The 12,137-nt window shown below is 34.4% G+C and overlaps 1 protein-coding gene across 1 annotated transcript; it reads right to left on the bottom strand.

Moving 5' to 3' along the window:
- Window positions 1-730: 730 nt before the first annotated feature.
- LOC129273331 (vesicle transport protein SEC20-like) lies at window positions 731-12,022 on the bottom strand. Its single transcript, XM_054910353.2, has 6 exons — window positions 11,916-12,022; window positions 8,527-8,619; window positions 7,511-7,602; window positions 7,064-7,171; window positions 5,812-5,927; window positions 731-5,120 (listed from the first exon to the last, which is right to left on the bottom strand). The coding sequence occupies exons 1-6, from the start codon at window positions 11,994-11,996 to the stop codon at window positions 4,933-4,935; spliced, it is 678 nt and encodes a 225-aa protein (XP_054766328.2). The 5' UTR covers window positions 11,997-12,022; the 3' UTR covers window positions 731-4,932.
- Between the last annotated feature and the right edge of the window lie 115 nt (window positions 12,023-12,137).

Raw genomic sequence — 12,137 nt, 5'->3', positions numbered from 1 at the left:
GGAAATTTACCAACTTACTTCAATAAATAGAATGAAGCAAATAATTTTCCATAGTGGAAAGATCTCTTCCTTTAGAGGAATGATACAGCAATGCTCATATGGAGTTTTTGGAAAGAAAAAAATATACATGAAATTGGATAAACTCTCCACAACTGCAGATGATTTGTTTTAGAAATAATATGTACACATAATATTTTTCAAGGGGGGGGGGGGTGGGCAAGTATATATATATATATTTTTCTTCTTCCTTTTAACTGAAATCATTCAAGGAACTGAAACCAAGAATTTCCATCTCTATATATAAGCTATCTTTATTCCAGATAATCTTAGCACTGCCATCTCATCAGAAGGGATTCATTAAGAATCTAATCAAATCTAGTTTGAAATAATAAAGATGTTTCCTTTCTTGCTAGTACCAAATCAAATGTAATTGGTTATTTTATTTGTTTCATGCACCATACTTTTGTATCGATATCACTTGGGAGTTTTCTGAGGACTTAAATTCAATAAAATGTAGAAATGTGGAGATTTTCATCTGATATTTTCCAAAATTGTAGCTTTCCTATGAGTCTGGTTTATTCAAAACTTTAACAGTACAGTTCTTACTTTTATAAAAACATGGAATGTGCTTTAAAACAGAGAAATACAAAAAAAAACCTCAGTCAAAGTTTGACTAAATTAGGTAATCAATAGTTTCAATAGTCAAGTTTATCCATGTTTGAAAAAAAAGTTTATCAACTTTTAAATTTGGGTCTGTGCACTCAAGACTAACTGAAAGTTGTCAGGAATTTGAAACAGACTTCGGGAATGACATACATTTCTTTGACCAATGGGGGGGGGGGGGGGATGAATGTGCTGTGATGTAAAAAGGTATTAATGGACGAGGTCCTATCACGAACCTAATCCACCTTAATTCACGACAAGGTTGCAACATGACTTGGGCCGGGCCCCGGGCCAGCAATATTCAGATGTAACACAGGCTTAGTTCTTTTTAGTTCTGTTTTCAAACATTCATAAAATTTCTATTAACAGTTCAGCCAAACTAGTCAAAACTTTCATTCACTTGTTTCTTTTTTTTTCTTCACAGCTTTCCTTCAAATCAACTTAATGAGGTTGGCTAGGTAACTTCACGTTCAAGCTATAGAATGACATATAAAACAAAATACTGAATTTTAATAATAGTCAATATATTATATTGCATGATATACACTTTACATCATATATTTTACAGGGACATTATAATGAATCAAACAGTACATCAGAGTGAATGATTTCTGAGGCTTAGAAAATAAGAAAAAGTTGTAAAGGGTTTCTCACAATGAAAGAGAGTATGATTCTGAGTACAGCCCAATTGTTCATTATTCCCCAGTTTCTATAGCAACCAAATTATTTGGGAAACAAAAATAAAAAAAAAGTATCATGAAGAATTAACATTTATTTATTTCCTTATTTTTTCTCATAAAAACATTCTCTATTCAATATTATGGGTATATATTTCACACACTAATAACAGATTGTTTTACAGTATGCTCTGCGGAATGTATTAATGTATTGGCAATAAAGCTCAGAGTAAGACTTTATTTTAACAGCATGGGGGTTGTGTACAACATCTAACAGTGATATAAACGTTTTAGTAACAAATTTGCTGAAAAGGTGAAATCCTTCCAAATAACTCCTAATCAAAAGATGAAACCAATGTATGAATCAGACAGATTTTGAAAATTAAAGGGTAAAATTGTTCAATTTCATGTTCATTGAGAAATCAAACTAAGCTTTACATTATTGGAGGAAACTTGACGGATTCTCAACTGCATGCACTCATTATTTATGCTTACACCATTACCTGATCTGTATGATCATAAACTCAAAGACTTAATTCAATGTATTAACAAAAACACTTTTTAAAACAAAGATTCGACCAAGATCAATGTGAATAAAAATGGATTGGCTGTGAAAAAGTCATTAGAATTCCATTACAAATGCAGTATTGGTCCAATATGTAAGGGGCAGCAAGTACAAGTTGTAGTACTTTGCATCCCTATTAATGATGTACATGGAGGTGCAATAGCTCAGTCGGTAGAGCGGGGATTTTCAGATTCCGGTGACCCAGGTTCGATTCCCACTTGGTGTGCTAGTGCCCTTTGGTAAGGCATTAATCTTCATTACCAGGTCCCTCTGAGAGGACCTTAAGCCGTCGGTCTTCTGGTTGCTTGCTTACAAGGATTCATGCTTTCTTAGCAATCAGGTTAAAAAAAATATCACCACCATCACCACATGTAATTATAAAATCTTTTCCAGCAACCTTCAACAATCATCAAAAAATATATTTCAAAGAGAAAATAGGTGGCCTACATTAAAGACATGAATTAATATCAATTACGGATAAACTTCATTATATCAAATTACAGGTAGGAGAGCACAAATTAGATTTAAATCTGCACTTTTTGTACAGTGATGACATCCTGGAACCAAGTGAATGGAGGGTATAATATTCATTTTCTTCAGTGATGCTACAAGGTATTATATCAATCATAATAATCTGAACATGTGATTGGTCTAAACCCTGTCAGGTGACCAAAGATAATTCCAACCACATCACAAACTTGGGACAAAATGGCATGAACCCTGACATCTGGGCAGCATTTCATCAACATTTCTGTCTGACAAGTTGTCAAATCTGACAACTTCTCTTGATTCTGGTTGCCTGATAGTCACTGTTACTAAGGTAACTGTCAGATAAAACAGGGCTTGTCGGATAAACGTCCGACAAGTCCTTTCATGAAACGCTCCTCTGGGGAGTGTTTCAACAACATTTTCGTCCAACAAGTTGTCAGGTCTGACAACTTCCCTTGATTATGACTGGCTGAGAGGCACTGTTACCATAGTAACTGTCAGATATAACAGTACTTGTCAGATAAACATTTGACAAGTCCTTTTATGAAACGTTCCCCTGATGTCACAAGCGGGGAAAAATAGCTGGGCTGTAAATAGAACAACAACTATTTACAGCTTGATGGGCGGGACTTAAATCAAACTACATAGATTTCTATTTGATAACAATGTGCGTAAACACAGTGATCGATCACCTTTGTCAAATCTTATTAATAACTTCTCACTCTAAAACTGGATTACCAGCATTCATTCAATTATATTTCCTATCTAATGTATTCAATACCTATGACAGATATAAACCAAATATATATGGCCTTTCATCGTCTGGTGAAACTAAAATCCCCTCAGTGACGCGAATACAACCATTTCCCTTCAGGGCTGCACCGCTCAGGAAAATAGTAGCATTCCGGCGTCACTTCGACAACCATAGTTCCAAACATATCCTCTGGTGGTCGTGCATAATTGTTTGCTAATATTAGAACAACAAATCCATTGATCAAATAACAAAATAAATGCCACCTTCACTCACTTGATCAGAAGCGGTGCACACACGAGTGATATAAGAGAACTGATCTCCAGATGGTGTTAATTCTTCCATAATTTGAATTATCTTTTTGAAGTGTGCAAGAATTAATATGAAATCTTTTTAAAAAATCAATTGAATACCCTGTCTCTGTACTCTATAATCCACTCAAAGGAAAGAATCTTCATTTTTCAATTTACATTTTGACTGTGTTCATAGAACGGTCTATTTTAAAGATTCCTGGATGTGTCTGCATCTTTTGAGATACCATACTTATTCATCAACAGTGATTCCAAATAAGGGCCTGTATTCTGAACTTGGCGTTTAATTCAAACTCTGGCTCCCATTTCATAAAGACTTGCATAATAACAAATGCACAATGTCCATAACAAGTTCACTATCAGCCAATAAAATTGAATGATTTTGGTAGCTTGAAACCTTTTTTTTTTGCAAATATGTTGTTATGATAACAAATTTTATGAAAAAAGTCCCCAGTATAAATTTCAGGTGTACCTACAGATAGCTAATTGTGATACAAATTCTAAACAGTACAATTTCAATTCATCAGTTCATTTGACACTCAAATCAAATACTACAGATTATTCATATCTGTAGTGGGAAAAAGTTTTTCTGCACATTCAAGTATGAGGAAAGAGCACAATAAACAGCCACAAAAAAAATGTATAAAATAAAGTCTAATCAGATCACTAATACTCCCATATGCCCACATGAGCCATTTTTTAATATGATCAAGTTTATAGGTTATTGCAAGAACAAGATAATTGAATGTATGTAATGTCATCTGTGACCTAGGAAATTGTAAATCCCAAAATCTAATGAGATCATCCTCAGTCAAGTCTAAAGTTGATCCCTTAAATGGTTCAATTATCACAAGAATGAGATATTTCAGGATGTAGACCTCTTGACTTTTCACCTTATGATCCCCAAATGTAATGACATCACAGTCATATGCGTAAAGGAGTTAAGTTTAAAATTGGTCCCTTTAACGATTCTTTAAATTCACAAGAACAAAATAATTTCAGGTAAATAGTGACCTTTGCACCCTTTGATTTCTACCTTACGACCCCAAATAATCATGATTAACACATTCTCATGACATCAACCAATGCAGATTTAACACTTTTCATCAGAAAAAATATCCTCTTTACAATATACAAATATAGCACTGAAAATAGTGGTGAATTTCCTTGAGAAAATGCTCATTAACCCCCCCCCCCCAAGAATGAATTGTCTTATTCCTGAACAGTCTAAAAATAGAGATGAAATGGTTCTGATGGCCAATGTGTAAATACATTCCCTTTCTTCTTGCAAAATGAATAGAGCAATGGGTTAACTCACTGAATAATGTTATTCTTATCACAGGTTCAACACAGGGGTGACATTGTTCTTGTGGTCAATAAATTAAATGCATCTCCTTTCTTCCAATCTGAATGAACCTTCAAGGCTTTTCACAATGTTTCGTTGTCTTTTGAGTCTGTTGAATGTCTTGCTGACAATCAGAATATCCTTTTCTTTAGAATGTATATCACTGTGGCAAGAAAGAGGGCTAGGGCAAGGAATATGAGCAACTTGTCCGTCATTTCCCGACGTCCGTATTTAGTGAGGAGATTTCGGCTGGTCTGAATGACTCCTGCCATTCCTTTGAATTCTTCATTTGTTTCCTGGATTCTATTTGATGATGTCACTGTAGATAAAAATGCAAAGGAGGAGAGTAGAGACCTGTTATAAGTCTGAATTTACTCCTGATTGTTGTTCCTATTTTTTTTTTTTAACTGATGCACCAAAAACAGTTGGTGTATTTCAGCATATTGTTTTAGATGAGCCTCTTGTTTATTATTGTTTGTAATCTGCCAATCATGGATCATCTGTTGAGTATTTGGTCTCAAATCAAAGAATAGAATTTATTCTCACCACATCAGTGTCAAATGTGATATTGATCATTTTTAATGATTGTAATATCTATCTCTGAAAAAAGTTTTTTTCTGGCATACATTCTTTAGGAAATGATGGTTCTACAGAGATTGAAGGAATTTGCCCATGATACCAAAAAGATTTCATTGTATCCATTTTGCAATTTAAAATAGATTCAGAGTAACATTACAAAGGAAACATCAAGATGTGCATGCAGACTGGGTATTGTTTAGTTTATCCAGAAATAAGTCATTGCCTACTGAAATTAGGTGGTCCTAGTACAAAGTCTATGGGAATTTCAGAATTCAGCCAAAAGTGGGTTAATGAAATACTAATAAAATATCAACAGAAGTAGATCTCCTGGAAAGAAATGTCCATTCAATATCGAACACAGTAGTAAACTAGTCTAGTGCAAAACTAAATATGGTATCTCAGAAAAATTCAAGAAGGATGATTATACTGACCTAATGTTTGGTTTGTTAGGCTACTCCTTTCCACATTGTCTGCCATCATACGATTCAGACTCTGAAGACTTTCTGTAATACTACTTGCTGTTTTAGCTAGGTCTTCCTTATTTTTCCTAAATAGATAAAAGCAGAAGATACATAGAATTAATTATATGACACCTAGATAGATCCTTGGCATTTGATTGGTTGTTTGATATCGATCATTCGGACCATTTTAAAATGACGTCATCGACCGTGCAATTTAGGATCCATTCATCGTGCAATTTTGGATCCATACAATTTTGTCCATTGCACGCGACGCGGGCATTGTAAGCGACATACACAACATTCAACAGACCGAGCTCGCACTGCATGATCATATATTGCATAGAAACTGATAAATTTCCTATGAAAAATAATCTACTTTGAAGTGTCATATAAACCAAATAATAAATGTTCCTTCATTCGTGCAATGAAGTATTCTGTCCATTGCACTCATAAACATTCAATATTTGTATTTTCTAGGTAAAAGGCACTGGCAATGCAACTGTAACCCAACTGCATTCTCTTAGATGGAAAGAGACCTTGCACTGTGAACTGAATGAAAGTGCAATGCACCGTAGTATTTAAGGCATAAGAAGCAAGAATTTCTCCCTATCTAGTGCACTTGGTAGCATACATTGTCTGTACATTATATACCACATTCTAAAAATTGTAATACGAATAGCTTAGTTATGAATGTGATAAAGTGTAGTTGCCATCACTTGCAGTGATGGAGCTTTTGGAATTTGCTTAATCACTTCGGCTCATCGAGGCACTATCAATTATTTTGAGTACACACAAAGAAAGGGTGCATTGGCCCTCATTTTTTTGTTCCAAATTCCTCCATTTGTTTCTTTCACATGCAGTGGCAGTGAAATTCCTTTGTGATGTAACCACAATTAACTTGAATGAGCAAGATTTAGATATAAGCATGCAGTTTATATACATGCTAGCAGACTTTAGTGTGTGTTTTCTTCAGGAAGCCTTAATATTCATACCAAAAATATTTCTTGTAGAGAAATAAAAACATTGTTTTCTTTACAATAAACATACAGTTATTCACCTCTTGAAATGGGATGGTGAGACAAACTATCACATCCTGTTTGATATACAGTTACATGATACTTTCATCAGCTTTGCTTTCAAAAGATAGCTAAGTCCTGGTAAAATATACAATTCTTACTCTTCCTCTATCAAATTGTTTGAAAAGTCATACAAGAAACCTTACCTTTTTCTGACTTCTGGATCTTCTTGTCCTTTCATCAGATCATTTCTTTGGTTTCTATCAATCTCCATCTTGCAGCGAAGGTTGGCTTGCCTTATCGCAGTCTGGGTGCTGACAGAAATCAGATAATAAATAGTATATATTGACTGCTCATTAATTCATATGTGCTTTCCAAAGTTAATTCATACATTAAACCTAGCTTAAGATGACCTTCAAAATGTAGGATTGTCTCATTCAAATCAATTTTCTAAACCAGATTAATCCATATCTCCACTAAACCTAAATAAAATTTCTATGAAAAAGTTGATAAATTTCTGTAGTCCCAAAATATTGGACTTGGGCATAGTAATACCTGTGTGATAATTACAAATACAGAATTACAGGTAATTATAATTCTTATATTTCCATTATGAACTTATACAGGCCTATACAGTAATATTCAAAACTTACTTTCTGAGTTGTTTTCTGTAATGATCTGCTTCCTTGAGTAGTCCTATTCTGTCAGTTTCTTTATCTTGCTCTTTGCCAATCTTCTCTAGCTCCTTATATTAAAATATTATCAAACAAAATGCAATGAATTTTCAAACAAACTATCAAAGATATATTAGTATTACTCTCCTTTTTACAACTAAAGTGAGATGAATTGAACAAATGCAGAAAATCAAGCAAGGATTACACAAAATTTTTAAATTAAAATCAGATGTAAATAAATTAGTTTTGACATTCAAATTTCCACTTAATTTCCCAAGCAATTATATGCACATTCTAGTCCGTATGAAAATGATAGAACTAATGAGGTCATATCCTCATTATTTATTTTATATTATCATGAAATATCATAATTTCAATAGTTGGTTGATTTGATGAGAAAGAAATTCTTGATTAAATAAATATTAAATTACAAAAATGCAGATTTTCCTATATTTTCAGGGTAGAGTGAAACTACGATTTCCATTAAAGGAGCTAAGAATTTAATATCTCCAGTAAAAATACAAAGAAAAATGTGAGGGTGTGATTGCTACTCTGGCCTGGTGTGCATATAACTGTGTTATGAAATGGCAAAAACTTTCAAATGCCATAACTTTCATATTTCACATTAAATTTGAATTGAATTTTCATTGCTAGGCTTGTTTGATTTTCATGCCTTCGCCCACCATAGGCATTGTTTTGGGGTCATCTGTCAGTTTATCTTTCCTATTTTACATTCTCAGTCATTATTATTAACAAACTGTTTCACAGATCAACATCAAATTTAGGTCAAGTATGTATAGGAGTGATAATGATCTGATTAAAGTTTGGAGTCACAATGTCCAAGGACAAAAGTCACAGAAGACATTGTGGGATATTGATCACGTGAAAACTTATGACCAACCTGAGTTCTATATGACAAAAAAATATTGATTGATTTGATATCTAACTCTTTAAATTAATTTCCTTCGTGATACCAACCTGCTCTCAAATCTTACCTCTATTCTTTGTTTACATATGGCAGTCTCTGCTTTGATTTTCACATTGATATTGTCTAGAATCTCCATGGTCTTGCAATTACTCCTCAGCTCCTGAAATAAAAAGAATAATTATAATGGTGGCACAACATTTGCTCCTGTGAAAATTGCTCCGGGCTTAATTTCGTCTAAGATGCAACTGCAAGGTTAGAGTTGCAATAGGATTTTATGTTAGGTTTAGGGTAGGGTAAAGTGTTAAGCCCAGGGTTGAATTTGGTCTATCGATTTTTTAAGGAGGTCTGATTCTGTTTCTGAGGAATAGAGTAGAAAATGATCCAAAAACATTTAAGATTATTCATGGCCAGGGTATAGACCCTATATGAATTCCACTTGGACTGTACAGAGTTCGGCACTAATGCAGTTTTGCACCGGCCAACATGTTTTTCGCCAAGGCTACAGCACGCATATCGCAATATGTGTGCTGTAGCCTTGGAAAAAAACAAAGAAAACAAGATGGCGACATAAACATTGTGGCAAGTTTTCCCCGTCTTTTCATATTTTTCTCATTTTTTAAATGAATTCTTGTTCAAAAATGATATCAATATCGTAGAAATGTCGGAAATGAAGTTGTATCCCATTTACATGATTTAGGGCTAGATCTTTTAGAAGGAAAGTAGAAATCTAAGGGCAAAAGTTTCATTTTTTTCGCGGTACACGCACATGAATGAGACGCAATCCCTGACTCAGTGGAGAGTAAGCATACGTTAGTACATTGTTTTTACTCTCTAGGAGCCTCCTGGCAAGCTAGGCCTACCTAGCCAGGAGGCTCCTGGAGATTAATGTCATATCACTGACGTGCTTAATCTCCACGGAGCCAGGGACGGGATGCCATTGCTCTACGCGCACCAAGTATTTTGGAGACAATAATGTTGTTCCAAAATACTTGTTTCTTTAGGCTTTTGAGCCCAAACTTATGGAAATGGGCTACAATATCATTTGAATCCTGTTGGCGCAAAATAGTTATATCTTTAACTAATATTACACATATATAATGAATCAAAATATTAAAAGTAGAGGAGCGTTTACTCAGTCTGTTATTGTAGCCACCTTGCCGTCTTTGTTATCGTAGCCTAGCTACAAGAAGCGTATAGAGGGCGAAAATATCATGAGCAGTGCTAACTTAGATTTAAAAAATACTTGTAAATTGTATTGGCCGATAAATATCATGTATCTTTAAGATAAGATTCATGTTTACATTTGCTGCAAAAGGATTACCTTGGCGGCAAATAAAAATATGACAAGCAGATTCCTCATGAAAAATTACCCCTTTTCACCGTCTACTTTAAAAAATTCAGTCTACTGTTGTTTTGATGAGGATTTTTGTTGTCATCCACACACAAAACAAATTGGCTTCTGACCTCAGACTCAGGGAGACAAAATTTTGGGTGGAAAAATTACACGTTTTGGTGGTGTTTCGTTTGTTCTTTTGAAAAGCAAGTCTGCAATATCATATTGAATATGGAAGATTGTCTTTCATATTGGAGAGAGTCTCCAATATTGGCCGTGCGCCAGCTCTAGTACTAAAGTACTGTAGGCCTACTGGTTGTCGTGAACTATTCACCTGTCCTTGTCCAGCATCATCGACCGGACAGGCCCAATTAGAAGCTTCAAAATCTCAACAAACTGCGGTTCTCCACCGATCTCCACACCTCGGAGGAAGGGAATCTAAGTTACAAGTATGGCAATGTATCCTATTGCCGGACAACTTTATTTCAGTGCTTTAAAAATGACAACTAGAGGAAATACAATCAAGAAAAATTTGCACAAAAATGCTATTCCAAATATTATGAAAATTATGCATATGATGAAATTATTTTATATTTACCAACTGTTTTCTTTGCATCGCACTTGCCGCATACCCCTCCACGAAAAACAATTATTTATGCGACAAATTACATCATGATTCCGGACGTGTGTACGTAGGACCAAGCCTGCGTAGGATGGGTAAAGATATTCTGGAAAGAATTCCATATGCACCCCCACCAAAAATAACAAAAGATTGTTGAGACTTCCGGTTCGTTCACTTCAGATTTTTCTATCATTTTTTTTACTGCTGCTTACCTTAGTAGGGACTCGAACTCACCTCGTTTTATCTGCAGTCAAGACCTCTTCCCGCTATGCTGGCGAGAAGTGCTGATACCGGAAGGGGTATTTTAATGATTATCAGCCAATAGTTCAACTAGTCTTGACTCACAGACCCTTTACTGACTAAATAAACCAATGATGTCTATGGACAATTACACACACTAGATCCTGCTCGAAATTTGACAGAATAAACCAAAAATTTGGTATGTATTTCCACTCCCCCATCATATATGTTCTATATTAGGGCTAGATATATTATTCTGAACCTTCTCCATGTTTTTATTTTCAATTTTACTTTTTTAGTGAGGGGTGCATATGGAACTCTTGTCAGTATTCTTGATTAGAATGATGTAAGAAAGAATTTGTGTGATTTTTTCTTCATATATCATATCATGAGTAAATTCTTAGTTTTTGTTTGCTTTTTTTATATCGAATCTGAGCAGATGTTGGTAATAAATTTGCGTTTGCTAACTAATTTGATTTTTTTTGTTCTTTTTAACTGCATGGCACTTTCCGATATTATGCTTGTTCGTATTGTGACACTCATCAAGTTCTATCGATGCACATCATGCACTGTCGATCGTCGGTAAACCTCGCACACGGGTACCTTGAGAACTAGCTAGCCATCGAAGATCACCCACAATACACCACACCACAATTCGATCGAAGGAGCGGACAAGATTGAAATTCAGCAAATCATGCCCATATTTCCACCAGAAAATATATCAATTGTTAATGCAAAACTTTGACATATGATATTTTAAGCATTTTCTGTCATTTAATTTAAAAGATAATATTTGATTTTTTCGCCATTAATGTTTTTGGCTTTTTTGCAATCTTGTTCTCAATCTAACTTACTTATATTATAACTTAATTCTAACATTAACAAATCAAAATCAAATGTCAATTGCTCTGTGAAATTGAACTGCGTAAATCTTGCGGGACGAAATTGTTTTCGTACACAGTAATATGCGCGTCCAGAATCATAATAGTGCAGTGTCCGGTAATACAATACCTGACTCTACTACAAGACTGTAACACTAACATACATAGACACGCATAATTAACGTGAGTAGTGACATTGTCAATTCTTCGGAGAGTTACTAGCGCAGAGCTGGGTATGTGGGACTGTTTAAAAAACAGTCGCACAGAATCGCATAGCAATATTATAAACTTAATTGTACGATGTAGAAAATTAGGGATAAAATATAATTTTCATCAAATAATCGTAGAAATCAACGATTGATTTTAGTACGTGAACTTACCTGAGCATATGAATTGATCTGTAAGTCATGTTTGACGATTTCCTGAACGCAAGTTCTAATTCTCACAGCGTCTAAAGCCATCTTGACAAATTTGTCAATACAAATTGGCAGCATTGAAATCGTAAGATCTGAAAGTGAAATAAGAAATAAAAATCACCTTTAAAATAAAAAAACCCAATTTAGTATTAAAAAAATACAAAATTTGCATATTTATATTTTTTA

The sequence above is a fragment of the Lytechinus pictus genome, chromosome 12, assembly GCF_037042905.1.
Source record: "Lytechinus pictus isolate F3 Inbred chromosome 12, Lp3.0, whole genome shotgun sequence".
Classification (NCBI taxonomy): Eukaryota; Metazoa; Echinodermata; class Echinoidea; order Temnopleuroida; family Toxopneustidae; genus Lytechinus; species Lytechinus pictus.
The sequence above is the reverse complement of the archived record's forward strand: the minus strand, read 5'-3'. Positions and strand labels throughout refer to the sequence as shown.

What these genes read in the sequence shown, in the direction of transcription:
- LOC129273331 (XM_054910353.2), bottom strand. Translation starts at nt 11,996, where the DNA reads ATGGCTTTAGACGCTGTGAGAATTAGAACTTGCGTTCAGGAAATCGTC. An exon ending in AGATCAATTCATATGCTCAG is followed by an intron (nt 8,620 to 11,915) that starts GTAAGTTCACGT and finishes TTTTTATTTCAG; the next exon opens with GAGCTGAGGAGTAATTGCAA. An exon ending in CCTAACAAACCAAACATTAG is followed by an intron (nt 5,121 to 5,811) that starts GTCAGTATAATC and finishes TTTTATCTACAG; the next exon opens with TGACATCATCAAATAGAATC.